Here is a 25,168-nt window from a genome sequence, read left to right as displayed (position 1 = left end):
CTTGAGCACTGATATCTTGCGATACATTTTCAAACTGAGAGGCTGAGCTCACTGTTGGCAGCTTTCCTCAGATCCTCTCACTGATAGGTGACTTGGTGATTTCCTGTGATGAAGCTGGAAAATGTTTGGCGGAAAAATTGAGAATACTTGCAATTCTGTAACATGAAATTCCTGCAAACATTAAACTGAAATGACCTGAATTCCATTTGGTTCCTCAGTATCTCCTGGCAATGGTTTGCTCAGGCTTGAAGAAGTTCCACACACACCACAGGATGTAAACCTCCTGTTGCATGTCTCAACAGCCAAGCGCACATCCATCACACTTACGCAAGCAAGACAGTGGTATTAAAACCTCCCCTCTTCCAGCAGATCGTCCTTGGGATTTGAGCTGAAATGATTTCATATGAATGTTATGGCACAATCCTGGCAGAAAGAGCATCGGATTCTACTACTAAACAGTTTATATTTTCAGCTCTTATGATTCACAGCTGTGCTGTCTGTACCATTCGCCTCAACGTACAGCTGCAGGATGACAAAGCTGAGGAAATTGGATTTGACAGTGTTTTTCATTCTTTCATCCCCAAAATAACATCACCCATGATTTCCCATCTCTGACAATGTGATGATAATGGATGAGGGCAAAAGCTAAGTTTACAATAGGGGATCTTCATTTGAAGAAGGGGGCCAACAGCAGAGATAGAGCAGGAAAACAAACATTGAAGTGCTGATATGTAGAGCAGTGAGTGATAGAACATCTTTGCTGTTCATCCATTGATGGAAAAGACTGGTGACTGAGAGTCAGATCTCTTGCTTTTGCCAACACTGAGGTCTGATGCTTCCTAAAATTGAAGCCCCTTAATATAAACATACAGAACTTTGAGTTTGCAGAACCTAAATGCATGTATTTACCAAGTGTATAAGAACTCATGAAGGGCTCAGTGTAATTCAGTTTTGTTAAATAAACAAGGCAGTGCTAACTGTGCAACTTGGGTGAAGAAACAAATTTGCTCCTTGATGTGGTCTTCCAGAACACAAAAGATGATTAGAAGAATGCCTGTGTTTATTGACCGTACAATAAAAGTTAATGGGGTTCCATGTTGTTTTGGATCAAAACACCTTCTTTTGTGCTCTGCAGTAGAGAGTATAGCTAGCAGTAGAAAGTTTGGACTAACATGAGGGTCAGAAAATTATTTTTTTCAGGACTTTCATTTATAGGTGAAACGGAACCGAATTTTTTACATAGAAAAGGAAGGTTTGTAAAAAACATGTATATGAATGGTGGCTTGACAAAGCCTTGTCTAAAAGTTTAAAGAAATGTAAAACCTTGAAGTTTGTGTTTCTGTTTCAAATGTGACACAGAAATTTGTACTTTAATTATACTTCTTCATATTGAATACATTTTATGGCTCAGGGTGGAAGAACACTTCATTTTTTCCCAGAATTTCATTATCTAATTAATATCTCTTAGTTCATTCAATTACTCTTCCTGTAACTCAAATTCAAATTCTGATTCATCTTCCTAGGGGGCATGGCCACTGCAGTTAAAATCCTAACCCATGATGAGTTGAAACGAAACCAATTCTTCAGTTCCAAATTTTGCCCAACACTGCAGTCAATGCAACAAAAGATATCTTTGAGAAATTTGACTTTTAAGAGTAAAAAAAATAAAATAATTATAATAAAAAAAATAATAGAACATAAATCTTGTAAACATTGCTGAAAAAGGCTTCCATGAGGAAGTGATCACAACTGAGGGAATACAAACAAAATTTTGTATGATATAACAGACTCTGATCAAGCCAATGAGGTGAAACCGATACTCAGAATAATCAAAAAGGTATCACTCATACTGCCTGTAGAACGAAGGAGAATTGCATCTGTTAATCAAAACACAGTCAAAATAACCAGGAAATTTAGTGTATTTTCAATGGCAACTCCACAAAGGACAGCAAGTCCAAGCAAAACAGTATGCCCTACTTTGCATGAAACTTTACTTTTTTTGCACTCTATCCATCCAGCCTCCAGCTGTTGTGTGTCCGTACTATAGCCATTGTGCACCAACCATCTACTTACAAGTTTTGGGTGCTGGAGGAACTGAGGCTTATAAAGTAACAGCTAGTGCACTGACTAGCCTCCCAGGGGATGAAGACGGCTTCATTTGAATAAGAATAGTCTCCCTGTCCCCCGAGATAAGACTGAATCAACATGGGGTCTGACAATTCAGAATGGCTTTCAGCGCATAATGTGAAGGATAAAGTCTCTTTGCTTTCCTTTCTTGGCTAATGCATTTGAGGTGCATCAGACAGGGTGTTTGGGGAGCTTCAGCCTTGGACACTGCCAAAGACCTAAAGCATATCTGCTGCTTTGCACAGCAATTATCCAGGTTTTCGTTTTTCCTCCCGGGGTCTCCAAGAGACTGGTTTTGCACCGTCCACACGCATTACTTCTCGTGCTGATTGAAGACCGATCCTGTCACCCCGTGTTTTCCAGGCTTTCAGGCCACCCAGTACGGACGAACCTCACGCATGTCATCCCTCTGTGTGGTCCTCTCAAAAGAGAAACAGATAGACACAGAGGAAACTCAAAGCAAGTGCCAACTGAGAAAGAGATGTTTCAAAATCTGACAGTGTCATTTCTGGGAAAGGAAGGAAGAGAGGGAAAGGAAAGAAGGAGGCGGCGGGGGGAGCCCAGTAAAACAAGCAAAGAGTCTGAGCTGATTGTGAGTGTGGGACTCTTGCCATGCGATGAGAGCAGGAGACTGGAGGGTGGGCGTGTGTGCATGTGTGCATGGAGGGAGAGAGAAATGAGAAGAATCTCCAGACTTCATTAAAACATTCGGTATTCTGCCCGTTCGCACTAAACGCTGAAAGAGAGCCACAAAGGATTAATTCACATGAAAGCGCCTGCAGCTTATACACAGCTCTGCTTAAAGAGATGAGAAAACAGTTATTTCAGTCCACAGGGCATCCAACTGCTTTGACTGATCATTAGGGGATAGTTAGCAGCCTTTACCATCCCAGTCTCATCCAAGAGACCGAGTCGCCTTTCACTATAAAAGCCCTGAAACGAGCGCAGTAAACACAACAATTAAAAAAATGCTCCATGGAATTCTATCTTTCAGCAGAAAAAAAATGAAAACACAACCCTTTCCTTTCTTTAATGGGCTTTATTTGTGGTTTGCTGGATTAAAAGGCCTGTTTCCGGCCCACATGTTGGAGATGCTGGTCGCCCCTGAAGGTGTTTAGTGCAAGAGAGCTGTGTAGTGCCGAGACACGGGCAGCTGGGAAAGATTAATAAAGAGAGGGAAGGCTTGTAAATACTGCTGCCCTGCAGTGATGAATGCCTCCGCAGTACGTAGACAGCAGGATGGGAGATAAGGGGAGAAAAGACAAACACTCCGTTTCAGTCCGGGACATGTTGCACCCAGTCAGGCCTTAACCTAAAAGAGCACTTGGACCAAAGGTCTCCAAACACTAGAGGACAGCATACCATGGGCTTTGGAGGAGCTAAGTCATGACTAGACAAAAATTATGGAAGGGTCAACTTTCTGGTCAATCTCACTCTCGCGGTTAATTTGCTCAATCTGATGGAAATGCAGCGTAGTACAACAGAAAAAAAAAAGAAACTTAAAAGAAGCAGAAAGGATATTTACATGCTTTCAATTACCTGTATAGAATTACTTAAGTGTATCAGTTGATTATGAGGATGTGTTATGCTTTAAATTACGAGAACTATTCCAGTCTAAAGTACTTTTTACAAAGGATTCAGATGTTGAAGTTTGGGGTCGGTAAAAATGTTTCTGAAAGCCAATACAATAGCAGCCAATACTTCAGTCTTCAGTGTGACATGATTAGTCGGAAATTATTCTAATATGCAGATATGGGGCTCAATAATTTTTTTTATTATTATCAATGTTGAAAAATTTAAGCTTAATATTTCTGTGTAAACAGTTTTATGAGTGGCACAGAAATGACACAATTCCATTTTAAAGACCACATCATTCAGCAGCTTCTCATAGTGACAAACAGAAGCCAATGATGTACAAAACATGAAAAATTCACAAAAAAACCTACTATGCAATACACTGAAAATGATCTTGGAGTGATGTATTTGCAGCCAAGCAGATGGAAGCTATTTATTGATATGCAAACAAGTGAATCAAGTCTTGTTTTACCAGAGAAAAGGAATGCTGTGGTTATGAAGAGGGTGAAAAAGAGCAGAAAACAGTGAAATCTGGCCAGCAGGAGAGGAAGAGAGTGTTTAACTTGAGGTTTGTGAAGGATATTTTCCTTTTTGTGATGAGACAATGAAGAAAAAGCTATAGTATATGTGCACTTGACCATCAAGATTATAGAACACACCCTCAAGTTTAGGAACATTTATAATGACTGATGATATTGTCACCTCAACACAACTGTCTTTTTCTTTCTTGCAGCAAATAGAAAAAAAAGTTCAAGCATTTTGCACCAAGGGTTAAAATCTATTAGTCCAATGATTCAGAAAAGATGCCTAAAACATATCGAAACGGCCGCTGAGAGTATCACATGCTTTAATATAAAGTGCTTCACATAGTTATTCCAAAGGGAATAATGACTCATCATCTCTTCTTCTAGTCCTTTTTCAAATGTTACTTTAAATGGATATTTCACTCAAAATGAAAACCTGTAAGACTCTAGCAGAAGATTGTCCATACAAAGCAAGTCAGTGGGGTACAATGTCGTTTTAGACCCTACTAACTCTAATTTTTAGATTAACTGTTCCTCTAAGTAATTTATTATTACTGAAAAGGTGGACAGGCCTAACACCAGATTATAAAACTGCCAAATAACAAAAAGAAAACAAGAATAAAATTCCCAAGAAGTATCTTATTAACATATCATACATAACTGTTTGACTAAATCAGAACGATCAGTTCATTCCAGCAAGAGTTAACTTTCTCCCTAAAGTGCTTAATTCGGCAAAGACGTTATGCTCAGCTCTTGGCACGGAGTTGTCCAGTTCTGATGATGTCACTCAGACCTCTGTGACCCAGAGCTGGGTGTATCGGCCATGGTTGCGCAGGAAAGCCTTTCTCTCACTGCAGGATGTTTTTTTGGGCAGACTGCGAGGAGTCACTTTAACAGTGGGTGATTATTATTTAACAAAGCTCTGCACTGGACACACACTCCTCACCAACACACATATATATATACTCCTGAGAGAAAGGTGTTAAGACCATTCAATAATGTGTATGTGCGTCGGCCCCAATCCCAAAAGCACTGGGCACACATAGACAGACAGTGCTGAGTTATTCACACATCATATCACAGGAGTCGGTATGTGCGTGCAATGGAAAATATCAAGGAATAATCATATTGAGCAATGCCTATGTTTACAAAATGGCATCCACTACCACACCCAAGGGAGGAGAGAGTGAGGGGTGAGGTTATAGTTAACAATGACACAGAGCATTTTAAAATCATGTTGAATAACAATATTTGGGGAGAGAGAAAGAGAGACAAGGGAAAGTTAGGTAGAGAGAAACTTAAGCCAAGAGAAAAGGCCATTTCAGGAGGCCTCGTTTAAGTTATGGTGACCAAACAGTTGCTTTATTGCCTCAGTGAGAAGCCAAAACATTTAGTTCTGGCGTGAAGCTCCTCAGATGTTTTTTTTTTACATGGCCTGGCAAGGTTAAGATAAAAGAATAAGCTTGGCTACAATTCAGCAGAGCCACCTCCTTTGAGAGCTCCCCTATGCACCCTCAGTGATATGTGGCTGAACAGGGACAGCACATTAGCTTAATGGGCGGACAAATGACTCCTCCGTCGTCATAGCCATGTGCCTGGACAGTTAATCCAAAGGTTTCATCACTTTGGTTCAATGCGCTCAAGCTGACACGCCGCCACTCTCAACAGCCGAATGGATCATTTCAATTAAAGCCAAAAATACCAGTAATGACTCAAACGGTGATTAAGTAAAGATGTGTTTAAGGCTTAAACTGTTCCATACATCAGATGAGTATGGGTAGAGTGCAGATGTTTGAGATGCCGATTTGCTCTGCTGAGATCTTTCTAATGGCATCATTTCCTGTCTCAGGACCTCAGAGCTATTATTTTAAATGCATTTATAGTTTGCTCTGGTTCTCAGTTTCTATTTGTGCCTTTATTTTAGCCCTTTGTATAACACATACCTGGACCTCAAAAAGTTAGATTTTAGTCAGACTAAAGTTTTTCTTTTTTTTCAGTGTCATGTAAACACTTTGACTTTAATAAAAAGCAGTTTCACTTTTACGTTCTTTAAAAAGAATATTTATGATGGAAATAAAATACTTTAAAAGAACACACTTCAGTTGTGATACTGAATGTAATGTTTTTAGACACTTAACTGCATGTCAACCGCACTGAAATGAAAATATAGCATAATTTAAATTTAATTATTTTAACTTATTGAAGTAGGGATTACGTTTACAGTATATTAATTACAATCAGAGCATATCTGTGCATGAAAATGCTGGAATAGCCCTCCTGAGGTCAGCATGCATAATTCAACAAATATATTAAACATAACTACTCCCCAGCACAAACTTTGGTCCTTATTGTCTCTATAATCACAAAACTGAGCTCGAATGTGTTGCAGGTGTCAGCACTAATGGTCACATAGAACCTCAAGTTCATTCACAGCTGTTTACTTCCTTTTGCCAGTTCCTGCTTAGCTTTTAAGAGATTCTCCTAACCCAGTCATTCACTTTTTCCTATATGTCATTTTCTGTGTATACATTAATACCATGGTAGGCAAGATGGCAGGAGCTCAATGAGAGTGGGAAACCAGATGACCTGTTGAGAGTCTGAAGTGTTTAACCGTTATAATGTATTTCATCATCAGCTCCATGAGCTCAAGCTGAGCCAATAATGGCCTAATGTGTCTCTGTAATCAATAAGGTTTGCTATAGAAATGAGAAGAGAGAGATAAATCATGTTGTACTGTGCCCAAAGTCATTACATGTTAAATATATGACAGATTTATGTCATAACTTTCAAAAAAATGCCATGATGTGCAGTATAATTTTTCAGTAACACTTTACAGTAGGGTTAAATTCAGAAGCATTCATTTATTTTTTACAGCATTTATTAATCAAGGTTAATGTGGATTTATAAATACACTATTGATAATTGTTAATTTATGTTCATTTATAAGGAATGATGAACAGTCAGCCTGTCGTTATTGCAGAATAAAGTCCAACAAGAGTTAGTTATACATAAATGTAATACAAACACACACACACATATAGGCCTAGATGTATGAATATTCATTACAATGCACAAAATAAAACAAACGCTGCAATATTCCAGTAGCACTAATACTGAAATTTAACCTAGAATATTAAATGTGTAAAAGTATTATGCATTGTAAGTTCACGATTCCTAATGAATGAGTGTTAGTGAACTGAACCTTATTGCTAAGTCTTACGATTTATTCTATAATCCTTCTTTAATTTGTTTTCAGCTTTCTTTAAGGAATTAGAAGTGGTTATACTGAAGAAACCAGGAGGAAAGTAAGTGGGAGAACAAGCTGGAGCTGTCAAAGCTTGAGCTGAAAGCACAAGATTAGCAAAGTCAGTTCTGACACTGAGAAGAGCCTTTGCCGTGAGGTGCTTTTATACGGTCTGTCTAGGTCTCACATGTTTGTGATTATTTTCGGGAAGTAATGAGGAGGAAAAGGGAGAGAATATGAGAGAGGGTTTTTTTTAAGCAGATGATGAATATAACATCAATGGGAACTGTATCATCTTTGTGAAATGACTATCTGTGGAAATTTACTGCACGCAAACCTGTCAAAATATGAGTAGGGAGCTTTTGAAAAAGATGTTCTTGATGGAACAAAGCATTATTGATGTTCAAAGAATACCCTGTAACTAATGAATGTCCAGGATTATGTTTGGCCATTACAGGTACTTCAAGAACTGTCTGTGGTGACTTATTTCTCTTTCTGAAGAGGGTCAAAAGAAAAAAAAAATGCCTGAGGAAAAAAAAAAAAAAAACACCCTTTAAGTCCTGCAGAGCAAGTCACTTTGTGTGTCATCTCTCTTCTTGCCTCTGAAATTCACAATGCTTATCAAAGCATGATGAGACATGAGATCAGCAGGGGGCATCAAATGACCTGTCACTTTCACAGGGTTCCTCCCTCTCCCGAAGATCCACACAGAACAAATTTGATATTGAACAGGGCACTGTTCATGTGAGCGACACCATCTGTCTGTGAAGAGGTCCCATGCTGCATGTGAAATCTGATGAGAAGAAACAAAGGGAAGGGAAAGAAGAAAGGGCAAAAGAAATTTTCAATGGTAAAGAAGCAATAGGAGGAAAAGGAAAGTTTCTTCTGTCTCTTGCTCTGCTTTATATTACTCTAAACTGTGACACCTGTAAAAGACAGCATTACCAACTCGAGGCTATGAGCGATTGCCAATTCGTGATACATTTCAACAATTGTCACGGTCCTGTGCGCAATTAGGTTTCATTTAACATTGGCACTGAACAGAAAAGCACAGGAAGACAAACATCCCGTTTAAATGCAGTTAAAGCGCCCGATAAACTCCACGGCCGCCGAATCACTCCTCAGGCCATAACAAAAAGGTGTTTCTCCGCATTCTGCTCATTTGAATTCTGGCAAAGGGTTATGCTAGAAACAGGCCACTTGAGGTCAAAGGTTATGATACTGACTAAAACAAAGGACAACACAGTGGAAGTCAATTAAAAGCAAATTCAATCTAATTATTGCATTTTAATAGTTTTCCACAGCTTAAGATCATTATGGGCTTGGACAGCTTCTCCATCCTCATTAGAAAAATATGTTTGCCTTTTGAGGAGATGAAGCTCCGGTTTTCATGACAGAGGGATTGTGGGGAGAATGCTTATGTAAATAAACAAATTAGGAGGTGCACAAACAGACGCACGCACACACACACAAACTTGTAGTCTATTAAGCCAGGCTGCAGACTAGGCAAAGTCAACATGTAGCTCCAATCAGGAACACCAGGGCTCCCAGCACTCAAGGTTGTCTTGGCAGGCGGACAACATTACAGCACATAAACAAGGCTATGGGTCCATATCAAGGCCCTGTAATTGTTATGAGCTGGGCTGAGAAGAACTGCCTTGTTTTTATTGCATGCATTTTACTTCTGTTGTACGACCAAAGGGCCGGTGAGCAAATCTCTACAAGTTGTATAATATAAGAGAATCTGGCTATTAGGAGATAAATAAATACATCTAGAACAAAATGACACAACCCGGATCTAGTAAAGTCCAAAGTATGTTTTTCACACTCAACGGTTTGCCTCCTTCACACCTGCAACTCTGTAAAGTAGGCAATGACAATATTTGACATGTCGCCGACTGTATTTCATGACCCTTTAAATGAAGTTAGCACTCTCCATTTGTAACGTCTGGCAGTATTCCCTGAGTAGCTGCTAATTCACACTCCTGGTGCTTGTCAATTGGTGCATTCAGAAATGAGAAAGCATGATTTCACTTGAATAGCATGGAAATAATTAAAAACAGCATTACACTGCATTCATCGGCAGACAGCTTGAGACTGACCTCATGTACACATGTACACAGATAGAGAGGCTCATTGCTTGGAGATGGTACTCGGATGCCTGGTAACCCAAATTGATTTTCCTCGGCTTGCTAAAGAACCAGAAACTCGCACAATATGCAAGTACATCTATGCAAAATCCCACCCAAGAGATGCATTAAACCGCCGAAGAAACTGTACCGAGTAACTCGACTCTTGCAGTACCGCTGATGGATGGAAAAGGGAACGGAGGCTTTGAGTAATACAGGCGGGGGAAGAAAATCAAGTTGGACAAAAGCACATTGTTGCTGTTACATTAATCTGGATACAAGAATGGGAATTTTCCTCCTCATTATGATCACACGCTGCTGGGCAAGCGTCTCCATTTTCTTCCCCCACCGTGCCCTGGCAGCTCGAAGCATCCCTGCTGAGGCGGCTTCCTCACCGTGATGAGTTTTTGACAGGCTTTACAGCCGTGCCAGGACAGACAGTGGCTGAGCAGAACGCTGGCAGTTTTTTGGCGGTTATTAATCTCCCCATCTCTCTTGCTCCGTGCTTTTGAGCTGGACCAGCTATCACATAATTGTTATGCAAACTTCTTAGAGCAACAGTTTGTTTAAGCACATGTGGACTATTATTTGAAACAATACAATTTTCCCCCAGATCTGCTAGAGTTCTGGAGGATCGTCTAGAGAACAAACATTATCTTCTGCAGGTGTAAACCCAACTCTGGCAGATATTATACAGTTATTAGAGCTCTGAGCTAAACATACAACTACAATTTCAGCATACATGTGTATCAAATTACCCATTACACTTTTAAGATGATTTAGCTAGTGAAATAAATGGCCAAAAGCTGAAGGCATTAATGGCGACAAAATTATGCTGAATCATCTCAGTGAGCTCACATCAGTAAATTGCCCTAAATACCAATATAAGAAATATCTGATGGTTGAGAATAATTGCATTAAAAACATATTAAAAACTAAATATGAACCCTCTTAGTCTACATGACTGAAATTGAGGGTTTTGTTCAGCATGTGAAACACAGAAGCACTGCTGCCATCTGCTGTCTGTTCAAGAAAACAATTTTGGCTTAATCCTTTAAAGACGGGACACAAGCAGAATAAAAAGTGGCTAAATAACACCTTCTAGTTTCAGTTTAATTGATGTCATGCATCCACTCATCTCATCATTTAATAACCTTCATGTTGTTCCAACTTCCAGACTTTCTTCTGCAGGAGCAGCACGACACAAAATAGTAAAATAGATCAGGTAAATGATAACAGAATTTTCATTTTGAAACTGAGATAAGTGGATGCATGACAGAAGCTAGAAGCATGACTATATAGTTACATTGAAGGCTGTATTCAATTCTTATTGAACGTGATATGATTGCAGAATCATTGTGTTTAATATTCAATTAATAACTACCTTAGAGTGCTATGTAAAAAAACAAAAGTATGACAATATGGTAATCACTGAAATCCAGGATGTATGTCAAAGTACTATGGCATTACTATCTGAAACAATCAAGGTGCCATGGTACCACCACAGTATTTCTTGTCTGGGTTGTTACTAAATTCAAGCAATAAAGAGAGCAGAGATAAGCATTCTCGCTCCTTTTTGTGCACTTAGATATTCCCGTCATATTCCCATGTACTTGTGGGGTCGTCATGTCTTTCCTGATCATATGACCACATTGCGGGAAAACATCAGGAATGATATGAAGTGTTTCTTCAACAGCACCCTCATTTACAACATTTCCATTTAATCCAGACATCTCTACAGCCAACAGTCAATATTGAGGTTTCTCATTCAAGCACTGACACACCCTCTCCTTCCTGCATTAGCAACCACTGTATCATAACCACACTCGAACCAAAGATTTGAAAGCAAATGTATTGATTAAAAAAACTGAAGCATTGTCAGTGTCTTAATTAGCCTATATCTGGCAGTAAAAATAGCATGACTTCTTGGGAAGTTCATTGGTTTGCAAGTTTATTTCTATCAAAACCAGACAGATTTGAACTACAGGACTACACAATGACATGGTTGAATGTGATGTAATCTAAATTAAAAAATTAGAGCAGTGGTTCTCAACCAGGGCGCCCTCAATAAACTTTCAGTTTAAACTTAAAGGGTAAGTTCACACAAAAATGTAAATTCTGTCATTAATTACTCACCCTCATGTCGTTCTAAACATGCAAGACCTCCGTTCATCTTTGGAACACAAATTAAGATATTTTTGATGAATTCTGAGAGCTCTCTGACCCTCCCATAGACAGCAATGTAATTAACACGATCAAGGTCCAGAAACGCAGCAAGGAGATCGGTAAAATATGTGACATCAGGGGTTCAACCATAATTTTATGAAGCTACGAGAATACATTTTTGTACTCAAACAAAATGGAAATAACGACTTGATTAAACAATTCGTCTCCTCCGCGTTACCCTAGTGCCATTTTGGAGAGTATCCACTGAACGCAAACAGTCTATGCTGGTGATGAATTGTTGAATAAAGTCATTATTTCTGTTTTCTTTGTGTACAAAAAGTAATCGCGTACCTTTGTAAAATTATGGTTGAACCCCTGATGTAACATGGATTATTTTACCTATCTCCTTGCTACGTTTCTGGAATCTGGACCTTGATCATGTTAATTACATTGCTGTCTATGGGAGAGTCAGAGAGCTCTCAGAATTCATCTCTCAAAATATCTTAATGAGCTCTCAAAATATCTTAATTTGTGTTCCTAAGATGAACAGAGGTCTTACGGGTTTAGACCGACATGAGGGTGAGTAATTAATGACAGAATTTTCATTTTTGGGTGAACTAACCCTTTAAATGAACCTATAACTTGAAATATTATAAAACAAAAACATCAAAAATAAAGATATACAACATTAAACTGAAAATATAAGTTTGATTTATTACAACAGAAGTACAAGAGCTACATATCTGATTAGATAAAAGGGCCTTTGAAAACTGTCTTTGAGAAAGGAGGGCCTTGGAGCCAAAAAGCTATGCATTAGGGTATGTGACCTGCTCTGAGTCTCATTAGAGCTCAGATTTACTGTGAAACTAGATCTAGAGTAGACAGAGAAAAGGCTAGGGAGAGGAACAAAGACAGATTTATGTCTCAAAGCAGTGATGAATCAAAATGCCTTTTAATAAGATAAAGTAGCAAGAGAAATGAGTTATTCCAACTTTATTCTACCCTGCATAATTAGTTCATATTCTCTGCTGCATTAAAATGTGTTTTCATTGGCAAAAACAGTATCCTTTCATCCTGTTCACAGCTCAAACATTTTGCCCATTCTCTGAGGGCATGATTTCACACTTGTGGTAGATGAAAACCACTTGCAGATGACTCCACCAGACATTTATTGATCCGAGACGATGGGTGTGGGGGCATGTGGAAAGCAAAAACTGCAGCAAAAAACAACTTAAAGACACTGTCGGGACGCATGCTTGAGACCAACTCAAGCATGTCAATGTACTCACAAGTGGATCAGATCAGCACGGGAAACTAGTATGTAATTGATAACAGTCTTTTTTCCTCTGTATGCAAGGTAGACTTAATTAATACCACATAGAGAGGAGATTCTTTCTGGACAAGTCTGACATATTTATCACGAGACGTCTGGATAAGGCACTCTGGAGTTCGTCACAGACTGTGTCTAAACACTAACCTGCCAGATGTGTTAGGATCTTTTTTCTAAGGCAGCAGTTCCCATCAACGGGCAGAAGCAATTACTAGAGGTTATCACAGGTCATCAACTGCAGAGCGGCGCAGATTTGGATTTCCTTCATCTTCAAGCTCCCTTTTCTCCATTTAAACATACAGATTCCTGAATAATATGTAAAGAAAATACGTTGTTTACACCCTGAGAGTTTAAAAGAGTGAATTTTAAGAATTTTTAATAGCGCTCATGGCTTTGGAAATTGCACGTACCATATGTCATGTCTGTCTATCTGTTGCCATCCCAGAATGCATTGCCACTTCATGCAGTAACATGATCTAAATAAAATCCAGATGTACTCCACCAATTGGTCTAATTCCTTCAAGCCTCGATATTTCACATTACATATATTAATCATCTGAGGCATGTCACAGATTTCTGCCCTGATAACAACATCCCTCCCTTCAAACGACAGCTGACTCATTCCAATCAAACCAGTGGGGCGCTTAGCAAAACAATGCTGTGAAAAGGGAGGGAGACAGGCTGTTGCACTCAAGTGACAAAACATTAAGTGCTTCCACCTTTAGTTTATAAAACTGTGGTTTCTGTTATCTGATTCAAAGAAGCAATCACACGCTTTAGAGGTCAATTCAGAGGGTTTTTTAAATAAACACTAAGAAAGGTCATACAAAAATATTCTATTACCATCTTCAGAATAACACACGATTTACACCCTTAAAGTTATGGCTGATAAAAGCTTTGAATTATATTATTCTATACAAGACAACAGGTGTGGACCTGCCGAGGTATCAGGTTTTTCAGCATGAGCTTGCCAAGATAATCTGTTACTGTTGGACAGTAACATTTTCACATGCAAAAATGGACGGTTTTCACACAGTAACTCTTAACTTGATTCAACCTGCTGTTATTTAACTTCAATGGCAGAATCTAAGACATTGTCAGCACAGTTCATGAAGAGCCCTTCTCTTGTCCTCAGGCTGAAAGCCTCTCTCCAGGGTCCTGAAGCATGGGCTCTAGGCCTAGAGCTGGCCCAGGGCAAGGGGCCAAACATATCAACAAGCCAGTGCCCTCTCTGTAGGGCCCCACGATCAGTCCTCCTCTGAGGAAAGCTGGGCCCCATCATCATGCACCTCTCTGTAGGCTCTCAGTGGGCCTCCTTCTGGGTTATAACTCTCCATCTTGAAACTCAGACCATCTGCCAGCTTCTGCGCAGCTTGTTTGGCCTGCAACTCCTGAAATGAACAGTATACACAATAACATAAATGTACAACTTCCTTAATATAGAAAATGGCAGAAACACCCACACACATTTTTAAACTCCCTGCTGGGTGTATTCAAGTAGTACTACTTCCTCTCAACATCTCAAAATAGATTTTGTGGGATAGAACGTTTTTGAGGCCTCAGATGTTTTGAAATGTCATTTATAATTTTGATCATTCAAATCTCAATTTCTATTAGTCTGCTTTCAGCAAGACATCTTCAACCTACCAGGTGTTTTCTGGTCTGCTCTTGCAGAAGGTCAGCTGACTCCTCTAATGACAGCAGCTGGGCAGGACTGTGGTGCAGGGGTGGAAACTGGGCCGCAGTGATGTCATTCAGGTGTTTTCGGTCTCGTTGTCTTCTGGCCTCTGCAGAAAGTGGTGTGGTGCTGCCAGAGGCCTGACTAGGTGATGAAGACTCGGATTTTACAGCTAACCTAAATAAAACACAGACACTTTTATCCAAAGTTAACGTTAATGTATTTACTGTGACTTTTAATTCCAAACCTAAAAGACTTTGGTTCATCTTCAACACACAAATTAACAAAGCCTGAGAGGTTTCTGACCCAGTCCAGGTAACCAGAGCTTACCAGATCCAAAAAGGTAAATTGAATCCATATAAATAAAATGTTTTAAACGCTGTGAAGAAATATAAGCACTTTATATGAAAGGTAGAACAAAAACCTCATTGGTTCTTGTGCATCATGCATGCACTTTTGAGCTTCCATGTTTACCATACCTGTATGTAATGTGCTCTATGTGTATCAATCATTGTTTCAGGGTATCTGCAGGATTTGAAAAATCAAATCTAAGACTTTTTAAGACGTGCACAAATAAAATTAACACCATAGAAGCAGGTTGAGCAATGTCTATGGTAAATGTCTATGGGTTTTTATAGCCCTTAAATTTAATGCAACTAAATTTAAAACTTTTTAAGGACCCACGGAAACCCTTTGTTTAGATGTAAAAAACAAAAGGCCTAAATTAAAGCTCATCATATGAAGGAATCTCATCTCTTCACAAGACTTGGATTAAACCACTTGATTCATTCAGATTCATTTTAAAATGCCTTTTTAAGACATTTTTGATCTTCTAACAATACCAAAAAAAATCATTTTTGTGTGAACTGTCCCTTTAATGTATTATATTTCATCTTATTTTCAAAGAAAACATAAAGCTATGCAATGGCAGCATAGTTCCACTCACTGGTTTGGTTTGAATCTGGGCTTCCTCATATTCACACTTTTCTCTGTCTTCTCCAGAACTTCTATGTAATGTGGTTTCTTCTGTTGCTGATTACCCTGAAAGGGCTTACTAGGAGACAGAGCTTTTATGGTGTCTTGGTTTGAGCCATTGTTACTTTCATCAAGAGTTACTCGTCCAAACACCTCCACAAGCTCTGTGTCTTTCATCAGTGAGGCTGCTGCATTCCCGCTGGCTGTTTCTAGTGTTTCAGCAGGCTCAGGCTGGGATGTCAAACACTCCTCTTGGCCCAACAGTCCACTATTTTCCTGTATGTTAGCCGCATCGATATTGACATTGGTTTGATTTCTATCATGGTATGGGATAATCCTGTCCAAATTGGATTGTAAAAGCTTATCTGTGCTTCGCTTGGCAAGGGCATGCTGATATTTAGCCTGAAACTCTGTCCGGACAGAGATTAAACTTGTTTGTTTTCTCTCCTCCTCCTCCAGATGTGCAAGTGCAAGGTGTACTTTCTCCACAAAGCCAGCAATCTTCTTTCCCTTATCTGGAAGGCTCTGAAGAAATCTCCTGAAGAAATCATAAAAAGCACAAATCACATTTAATCGTATTTATTTACATAGCACAACAGACCGTTTTAAAGCAGCATCACAGTAATAAACGTGAAAATAACAGTGTCTATGTTGCACACTATTGATTAATCACTTCAACAAGGTAACAAATTCATTTGTATTACATATAATTGGGTCTTTTTGCGTTTGATTATAAACTGTCCCAACTGTGTGACACTCACTGACAGGACGCACTGATCTATGTTAATTAATAGACTAATAAGAAGGTGAGGGCGCCAAAGGAGGTCCAGAATATTTAATCAGCATAATAATCTATTCAGAAATCTTAAATCCTAATTTAGCTATATACACACATCATGAATTATATTTTCAGGCAAACCAAAATTTAAATAAATGAAAAGTATAAAAACAATCACTTACTTATTAGACAGTAACTTTTCTTGTCGTGACAGTATCTCCAAGAGCTGATCTTTACTCTTGCTGCTCAGATCACCCACTTCCCCTTGGCGCGCTGTCCACGCCGACGACATGATCAAATCTGTGAAAAATAAACTAGCAAAATCTCACACTGGTACGTTCACTCTAGTCTTCATAACTGACCTTCATACAGGACGTCAGAAATTCACTTATACCACCATGTGTCAAAATAAGCAACGGCAATGAAGTTAGCGACAATAATACCACACCGGATATGTCACATCCATTACAAAATAAAAGACCCAAAGCAAAAACTGTCAGTCGGAGTTCTAAATTTTGTCTTTATCGACAAGTTTTTGTAAAAATAGATTTTGTTATTTTCTGATTTAGAAAATGCTTACAATAAAACGTCAAGTTTGGTGTCCGTATTTCATTGTTAAAATCGTCGATATTCGTCAGAAACAAGGCAAAGCACGAAAGGGCAATCAACTCGTGAAATTGACTAGTTATTGAGGCTGTGTGAATGGCAAAACAAAGCTCTCGAAAGCGCTGAAAGAACTGTAACAAGTGTATCTCACAACAAAGAAAGCACCGCCATCCATCGCACTGGCGTCATCTGCTGGTCAAGAACACGCTCTCGCTCTCTCTCTCTCTCTCTCTCTCTCTCTCTCTCTCTCTCTCTCTCTCTCTCTCTCCACAGCGAAGGATCGAAATAACGCTCGGAATGGAACGTTTACATCAAGTTCGATTTGCGTTTAAAAATAATATTCTCAGAATACAAAAATATTCAAATGAAGCTGGAATACAAAAATATATTTACAAATGAAATGAGGATGACAGTAAAATATCTCAGTAAACAAAGCGAATACAATAGCCCCATTCCCTAACATATTAGTCCCATACATTTTTATCGCTGGAATATATATATATATATATATATATATATATATATATGTGTGTGTGTGTGTGTGTGTGTGTTAGAACGTTAGCAGCAAAAGCATGTACATTTTGTTTTAATTAAGCATATACAAAAGTAAATATAAGAATTTACAAAACACCTGTTTTTTTTTTATTTCTGAAAACAAGAACATACAGAACAAAACAAAATGCCAACCGACATTTTACAATTACGACATTTGAAAAGGCAACAACAAAAGTAAAACAGAGTAAATAATAAATAAATAAATATAAAAAAGGGCCATTATATCACATAAGACTCCTTATACAAAAACCTTAAATGCAGAGGAAATTCTAACAGTCTTAATAACTTTCTTATAAGTGGACGCTGAAATCATATTCAAATCATTTCTCCATTCTCCAGTTCTCTTAAAATACCTCTATATGACGTGCCGACGTCCATTCACGATCACGAGGTGCGTTTACTTGGAAACGCGCTGCTGTATTCCGATATAGTGTTGTCGTAAAGCTTCCGACTCGACTCGAGCAAACTCAGGTCCGCCAGGCCAGCCATTATAAGTAACGTTACAGGGGGTAACGCCTGGTTGAGCTTTGCGCTCCGGCGACAGCAAAAGAGCAATCATGACGAGTGAGTATTGATTTGTATTCATTTTGTTGACATGATCTCAGCTTCTACTATTACTAATGAAAGTACTTTAGTAGAAAAAGCCAGATACAGGAGCGTTATAATACGAGGCTAACTAGCTAGCTGCCAGCTAGCTGATTCTGTATAGAGTCCACCAAAAGAAATCACAAGATTAACCCGCTAAATAAGGCTAATGCTGGTTTGTGGTGACATTAGTGATTATTAATCATTTATTATGTACAGTACGGCACGGAAAACGTTTTCTAGATGTCGTGTAAAAGTTAGTTTATGTCGGAAAAGTTGACAGACGTTTCACATTAGCAAACTTCAGTAGTAATAACACGGGGCGAAATCCTTCTCGGAGGAGTGGACAAAATGTTTCAGAAGACCAGGGAGTTATTTTGTGTATTTTGTGATACTGTCGATAGTTTTTGTCAGTGTTTTTTGTGCGGATGTTGTTATTGTTAGGAAGCTCTCTGGCGCCCTCGTTGCCACGTCGCCTCACTGCTACACATGTCTGTGTTGATCATACTGTACACAGATTAGGGTTTACATGTTAAAAGGTACAGCATCAACGTTCCTTACTTTAATAATACACTTCCTGATACTGTATAGATTTGCCAGTTGCAGACTGGGGTTATGTTGTTCATTCTTGGTCCATCCAGTCTGTAATATGTCAAATTTAAGGCAGTAAAATATGAAAAAAGCCATCAAGAGTGTTGCGATGTCTCGTCCCGCAGGGGGAAATCAGCGTGAACTTGCCCGTCAGAAGAATGCTAAGAAGCATAACGATCAGACCAAAGGGAAGAGAAATGAGGACGGCCTCTCAGCATCTGCCCGTAAGCAAAGGTACAGCACACAGAGATAATAACAACTAACAGATACACTGAACTGCAAAGTGTGTCATACTGAATGTGAATATAATTCTTTGTGTGTTTCAGAGATGCTGAAATCATGCAGCAGAAGCAAAAAAAGGCAAATGAGAAGGGGGACCCTAAAAGCAAATAACCAGTGAATGGGGCATTGACCGACATGGCATCCTGATTTTTTTTTTCTTTTGTCAAGAGAGACTATCTGTCATTGTGTAGACTTTGATTCTTTAATGTTTCAACCCAAACTCCATAATGTGCTTGAAAGGGCATGTCAACTATACAGTACATAATGATTTGTGTTCAGCTATGGAGGAGAGAGTTTTTTATGTTCAAATAATCAGAGCAAGCCCAAATAATGGGACTGTAAACTGGCATTGTAATCTTGTATTTTTGTATGAAGTGCCCTTCTTAATAAAATGTACATTTTAATTCACACCGAGCAATTAAACTGTTATCCCTATAACGTGTGTGTATTATGATTCACTGTTTTTAACCATTCACATTTTTTTTTCATTTACTTTGATTTCTTTGCTTTTTTTATATACAGAATAAGCTGTAGCGTTCAGATATGGTTTGAGGACCGATTTCTACAAACTACAACCCATCTACCTTATAATTGCTAAAGCAGTAACAATGTGATTGACAGTATTCAAATTATTCAGTGCACTTTTTAATAAGATGTGCGACGTAAATAAATATCTTCCATATTAAAAAGCAGTGGTGAACTCTCAGGCTGTTTTAATTGCATAACATGTATATGAATACATTTTTACTAATTTACCTTTATTTGCTTATTTGTATTCTACTACTGATATGAAATGTCAGTAGCCTCATTGTATACTATAAATTGGTGTTAACGTTATGGACTATAATGTATGATGTCCATAGTGTCCCCTGTTTGGTGACAAATTGATGGCCTGGACTTCAAATGTATATTCCACCACTGTTAGGTAGGTCTGTGGGTCAAGGCCTGTCACAGAAGCAGGAATGTGTGGTTATGCTGTAAACATCGAAAATGTTTCTACTTATTGCTTGATAGATATCACTGAAATAGGTTCCCTGAAGCCACTTGGTACCTTTGTAACTTATCTACCCTTAAAGCATGCATACTTGTATGGTACTAGAATGCTCCCTTTTAGGGGTATAGTTGCACCTTTAAGGTTACACCCCCAGTAAAGGGTTGCAGGGGGAAGTCGTGGTTAGAGAGTTTTACTCCTAATCCTAAGGTTGTAGGTTCGAGTCTCGGGCCGACAATACCACAACTGAGATGCCCTTGAGCAAGGCACTGTACCCCCAACTGCTCCCCGGGCGCCGCAGCATAAATAGCTGCCCACTGCTCCGGGTGTGTGTTCACGGTGTGTTGGTCACTGCTGTGTGTGTGCACTTTGGATGGGTTAAATGCAGAGCACAAATTCTGAGTATGGGTCACCATACTTGGCTGTATGTCACGTCACTTTCAAATACAATTATAGTACAGTATATTTTATTTCTATGAAATGTAAAAAAAAAAAACGGTTTAAAAGCTAATATTAAGTGAGTGTAATTACTGATTATATTATTTTAATAATTTAAAAGATCAGTTTAGTTTAGCGGTATCGATGTCAACGATACGGGGCTTGAAAATATCGGTATCGGATCGAAAATAAAATAAGAGTTCTCGCCCATCCCTGGTTCTGTTGTTCAGCACATAGAGATGTCTATGGTTCAACACCCCTCTATCGTTTGCACCAATCAGCTGTGCGCAAAGTACGTGTACGTAACCAAATCCATTCTCATAGCATGCGTAGCAGTAGCAAAATGGCTTCACCGTACTTGGAGAATCCTGTAGACATCGGAGCCCAAATTGTACAAAGGGCTTTACGCAGGGAAAGAGTTTTAAGAGACAAACAAAACCCACTGGCATTTTCTGATGAGCACTTATACGAGAGATACAGGTTTTCGGCGGAGGGAATGTTATATCTTTGTCGGCTTCTTGAGCTCCATATTAAAAACCCGACGCGGCGAAGCCACGCGACCACTGTCCCGCAAATGATTTGTATTGCTTTGCGGTTCTTTGCAAGTGGCACATACCTGTATGAGGTGGGCGATGCCGAGAAGCTCAGCAAAAACACAGTTTGCCGAACCATTCGTAGGGTGGTCATCGCACTCCAGAGATACATAAACACTTTCATTGTGTTCCCTGGACATTTACCCACCGTGGCCATAAAAGAGGGCTTCTCTAAAATAGCTGGTAAAATGGATTTATACACTAATACACCATCAATAATGATCGATAAAAGTTGGTAAACAGATGTTTTGATCTTTTGAAAGGATTCCCTAGAGTTATTGGAGCAATAGATTGCACGCACATTCCAATCTCTACACCAACAAAACAAATTGAGGCTGATTATCTTAACAGAAACGCTACTCATAGCCTCAACGTTCAGGTAGGTATATTTCATTTGACTAATATGCATATATTTTCATGATAATGTAATACTAACCCATTGGACTCACCTACTGTGTGTTAATTACAGATGACTTGTGACCATCAGTGTATGATTACAAGTCTGGATGCCAGGTGGCCTGGCTCTATGCTCGACACCCAAATTTTCGAGAAATCGTTGTTATGTCAGCGTTTTCAAGAAGGTATGATAAAATGGAAACTGTAGACAACACTTGAATGAACTGTGACATTGTGACACTTCTCTTTTCTGTTCATTGACAGGGGTGTTTGATGGCCTGCTGGTGGGAGACAGAACTTACGCATGTCAGAGCTTTTTGATGACTCCCTACCCTGACCCTGAGACAAAACCACAAAATGACTTTAACATAGCCCTCACTCAAACCAGGCTCAAGATAGACATGACTTTTGCCATTTTAAAGGCACGGTTCAACTGTCTTTGTGACCTAAGAGTATCACCAGAGCGGGCATCTCAGATCGTAGGTGCCTGTGTTATCCTCCACAACATAGCCACTATAAGGAAGGAGCGGGTGCCAAATGAATATCAACTCCCACCTCATGAAATTGACCCCTCCACACAGGACCATCCAACTGGAAGAGGTGTCAGAGATGCAATCACAGCAGAATATTTCACTTAACATTCAGTAAAAGCAAAATGACCCACATGTTTACACATATAAGGGATACTGCCTTTCATATTAAGACAAAAAAAAAAGTTCATATTCTAAACCTCTGTAAAAAAAAAAAAAAAAAACACTTCACAGGTTGTGAATTCATATGAATTCTTGTAAAATGAAAAAAATAAAAATAAAAACTGCAATCTGTTAGAATTCTGCTTCTATTTTATTTTATCAATATTTATAAAAAATGAATGACAAATTATACTATTCACAACTATTTTGACTGTTGGAATGGAAAAAAAGTTTATTTCCAGGTTTAAATAATTTTTGTAATGTCAGATTTTGGACCTCTACGTGTAATAATTATGTATCATGAATGTATTGATCTTATTTCAAGAAGAGAAATCATTCATCATAAACATTTTTGACTCTTCCCAACTGTACTTATGAAATGACATACCCAGACTGTGACAGTTTTGAGTTTATGCAAAATTTTATTTTGCATGTCAGACAGTGGAGACACTCTTTCAGACCTATTTTCATCTCTTCATTAATGTACAAACCTTGGCTACAATATTAAACCGGGACGTTGACAGTGGCGTACCTCATTTACAGCTTACAAATACTGGTAGAAAAAAATAAAGTGCGTGAATATACAATGTAAAACAGTGTCAAAGTATAAAAGACCACAATCTACTTTACATTTTCCATTTAAAACAAGCTGAAAACACAGTGGAATGTAACACACGATTAAACAACATCAAACATGTCACGGTTAATGTGGATTAAAAAGACTTTTCCAAGTGGAACGGATGTCTATAATAGCAATGTTAGTGCATGGGTGTGTTTGTGTGGGAGGAGGGTGTGTTTGAAGTCTGGATTACCCATAGATGAAAATAACCTGCAATGTTCTTCTACATTTTTTTTCCTTTTTATGCTTAAACAGATTGCAAATTTACAGACATTTTCAGCCTTTTCCCACTGTATTAACCACTCCTCCATTATCTCACTCTTTACCAAAATGCCAAGCATACCGTTCATACTGTAATATTATAATATTGTTTTATTGTACAGTACCATTACCTTGTTTCTGCCTGTTTAGATTCCATCTATATTCTGTTCCAAACACAATAACCACCAACCTATGAGGCAGAACAGAATCTCAAGTTTTTGTGCTTTACATTCCCATATAACTCTTCAGATGTACATTCAAGGGTATTAAGAAACAATGTTTCTTAATGCTCATACACGCTTGCTACATTTTTTTTTTTTTTTTTTTTATAATTACCCCACATTTAGTTCCATACACATCATACCATTATTTAACACCAGGCACTTTACTAACATGAACACATTTGAATAACAGAATAGAAAACAGCAAGAGACTACTTCCCAAAAAAGGACTAAGAAATTAAACAATAAAATGGACATTTAAAAAGGGAATAAATTAAAATAACAGCAGATTTCTAAAATGTTAAGAAAGTAACCGAATTCTATAACACTAACAAGCAACCTGGTCTGAACTGCCTGGTGTTCAATGCTGGTATAATGAGAATCTGTAGAGTATGGGCTATAGGTTTCATAGTCGAATCTTAAATTTAAAGTACCCCATTAAACACTTATGCATTGAAACTTTGCACAGAAAATAGCAAAGAAATACAAACAGACATATAGAACAGTCTTCTCACCTTGAGTTAGGCATCATTACTCTTCATCTTGGCAGTGATAATAGCACCAGTACTAGCCATACAACACAAGGCTCATTGCCCATCTCTCTCCTGTTCATCCATCTGGTCCACCCTTCCTTGGATTGTTGTTTCTGATCTCTAATGAATCAGTGCACTCTCATATCAACACCGTAAACTGTCATATTTTACCGTTTTAACATGAAAGAGTGAAGGAGATGTGGGAGTAGATTTGAGGGCATTGTCTTAACTACAATTTGGCAATACACACACTGAGCATGTCCCATCTATTCTCTTGTGCTCAGGGCTCAGTACGCTTAGTCTTCAAGAAAGCTGCCCATTGAATGTACCAAGTGAACATTAAGAGTGTTAGATTTTTTATGCGTAAATGATGGAAATTCATCGGAAACGTCAGTATTTTACACCACAGAGTCTCTGATCTCAGAGCCCAGTCGTACTCGTGGCCGAGGGCTAATGTCACTGACTTCCACGTGAGTCTCTTTAAAGCCATTCTGTGGCGTTTGGGCAAGTGTCTGTGCTTCCTTGGAGTTGTTCTGCGTGCTCGTCTCTGATTGAGCGATTATGTAACCACAGTTATCGTCCAATGTCTGGTAGCTTTTGTGGTCGGATGGGGAGGTTGGAAGCGCACCAGCATTGAGGGGTAAACTCTCCCCCGGCCTGACTGTGCTCCTTTGGGCTCCTCCAGTTTGCTCACCTCCTCTCAGTACCTCCTTCATCCGGCCCCTGTGTCGATATGCTACTGACAGCCCGAACGAAAGCACACAAACAGCTAACAGCACACACACTACTGCCAGCTCTGTGCCATACGTCTTTATGCGCAGTTGAGCGGAGTGCGCTGACTCACTGGACAAGACATCCGACGATATGCTTTGGATTATAAGATGTGCATCCATCTGCTCCGTATTGGTTGTAGTCTCGGATAAAGGCTCTGCCTTCACACAGTAATTGGCCAAGAGTTGCTTGAAGCCATGTTCTTCTGACCAACATGAGAAGATCTCATCGCTGCCTGCACGGCTGCTGACAACTAACCCACCATCCGGGCTTGGGAACAGGAAGTGTCCGACGTCTGGCTTGTATGACCATTTCCTTTGTGCATGGTTGGAGCGAAGATTGCAGGGCAGCAGGCGAAGAGTATTAGCTGGGACGATAATGAGCTCGCAATCAGATTCTTGGGAACTTGGGAAAGAACGTGGTAACACTAGAAATGAGAGGAAGAGACATGGGTGTTATGAGATATTCAGATGGATGATAGATGCTTGTATATGTTGGGATTTGTAGG

General features: G+C 39.0%; 4 protein-coding genes across 12 annotated transcripts in view; 2 read left to right on the top strand and 2 right to left on the bottom strand.

Moving 5' to 3' along the window:
• Positions 1-12,459: 12,459 nt before the first annotated feature.
• On the bottom strand, positions 12,460-21,748 carry LOC109077273 (DNA-directed RNA polymerase II subunit GRINL1A-like). Of its 4 annotated transcripts, none has more exons than XR_006155176.1 (5): positions 16,709-16,826; positions 15,720-16,286; positions 14,743-14,950; positions 13,506-14,486; positions 12,460-13,401 (listed from the first exon to the last, which is right to left on the bottom strand). XR_006155176.1 is itself a non-coding variant. In XM_042727606.1 (5 exons), exons 2-5 carry the CDS (start codon positions 16,816-16,818, stop codon positions 14,343-14,345), a joined length of 1,029 nt encoding a protein of 342 aa, XP_042583540.1. In that variant the 5' UTR covers positions 16,819-16,826; positions 21,617-21,748; the 3' UTR covers positions 12,460-14,342. The 4 variants fall into 4 exon arrangements, 3 of the variants coding, with proteins under 3 accessions (XP_042583540.1, XP_042583543.1, XP_042583539.1); XM_042727606.1 differs by adding an exon at positions 21,617-21,748 and having other exon boundaries at positions 12,460-14,486; XM_042727609.1 differs by adding an exon at positions 17,284-17,305 and having other exon boundaries at positions 12,460-14,486.
• On the top strand, positions 18,096-19,580 carry LOC109077274 (small EDRK-rich factor 2-like). Its single transcript, XM_019092868.2, has 3 exons — positions 18,096-18,251; positions 18,989-19,097; positions 19,190-19,580. Exons 1-3 carry the CDS (start codon positions 18,245-18,247, stop codon positions 19,254-19,256), a joined length of 183 nt encoding a protein of 60 aa, XP_018948413.1. The 5' UTR covers positions 18,096-18,244; the 3' UTR covers positions 19,257-19,580.
• harbi2 (harbinger transposase derived 2) lies at positions 20,879-23,058 on the top strand. Its single transcript, XM_019092855.2, has 4 exons — positions 20,879-21,350; positions 21,431-21,546; positions 21,637-21,748; positions 21,828-23,058. The coding sequence occupies exons 1-4, from the start codon at positions 20,900-20,902 to the stop codon at positions 22,199-22,201; spliced, it is 1,053 nt and encodes a 350-aa protein (XP_018948400.2). The 5' UTR covers positions 20,879-20,899; the 3' UTR covers positions 22,202-23,058.
• Positions 22,658-25,168, bottom strand: part of sema4bb (sema domain, immunoglobulin domain (Ig), transmembrane domain (TM) and short cytoplasmic domain, (semaphorin) 4Bb) — a 19,402-nt gene continuing 16,891 nt past the window's right edge. For 5 of the 6 annotated variants that reach the window (XM_042727602.1, XM_042727599.1, XM_042727601.1 and 2 more), the window contains one exon: positions 22,658-25,087. In XM_042727602.1, coding sequence (XP_042583536.1) covers positions 24,288-25,087 — 800 coding nt within the window. In that variant the 3' untranslated portion in view covers positions 22,658-24,287. The remainder of the gene's footprint in view (positions 25,088-25,168) is intronic. The other variant, XR_006155175.1, reaches the window with a different exon arrangement.

Source organism: Cyprinus carpio, chromosome B7 (assembly GCF_018340385.1).
Source record: "Cyprinus carpio isolate SPL01 chromosome B7, ASM1834038v1, whole genome shotgun sequence".
In the NCBI taxonomy this organism is placed as follows: Eukaryota; Metazoa; Chordata; class Actinopteri; order Cypriniformes; family Cyprinidae; genus Cyprinus; species Cyprinus carpio.
This window is presented reverse-complemented; position numbering and strand designations above follow the sequence as displayed.

Bases quoted from the DNA above. Each gene is read 5' to 3' on its own strand.
- LOC109077273 (XM_042727606.1), bottom strand. From the start codon at position 16,818: ATGTCGTCGGCGTGGACAGCGCGCCAAGGGGAAGTGGGTGATCTGAGC. The intron at 16,287-16,708 runs GTAAGTGATTGT...TGATTTCTTCAG, and splicing joins GAAAAGTTACTGTCTAATAA to GAGATTTCTTCAGAGCCTTC. The intron at 14,487-14,742 runs GTAGGTTGAAGA...TGTTCATTTCAG, and splicing joins AGCAGACCAGAAAACACCTG to GAGTTGCAGGCCAAACAAGC.
- harbi2 (XM_019092855.2), top strand. From the start codon at position 20,900: ATGCGTAGCAGTAGCAAAATGGCTTCACCGTACTTGGAGAATCCTGTA. The intron at 21,351-21,430 runs GTAAAATGGATT...ATCTTTTGAAAG, and splicing joins GGGCTTCTCTAAAATAGCTG to GATTCCCTAGAGTTATTGGA. The intron at 21,749-21,827 runs GTATGATAAAAT...GTTCATTGACAG, and splicing joins ATGTCAGCGTTTTCAAGAAG to GGGTGTTTGATGGCCTGCTG.
- LOC109077274 (XM_019092868.2), top strand. The intron at 19,098-19,189 runs GTACAGCACACA...TGTGTGTTTCAG, and splicing joins GCATCTGCCCGTAAGCAAAG to AGATGCTGAAATCATGCAGC.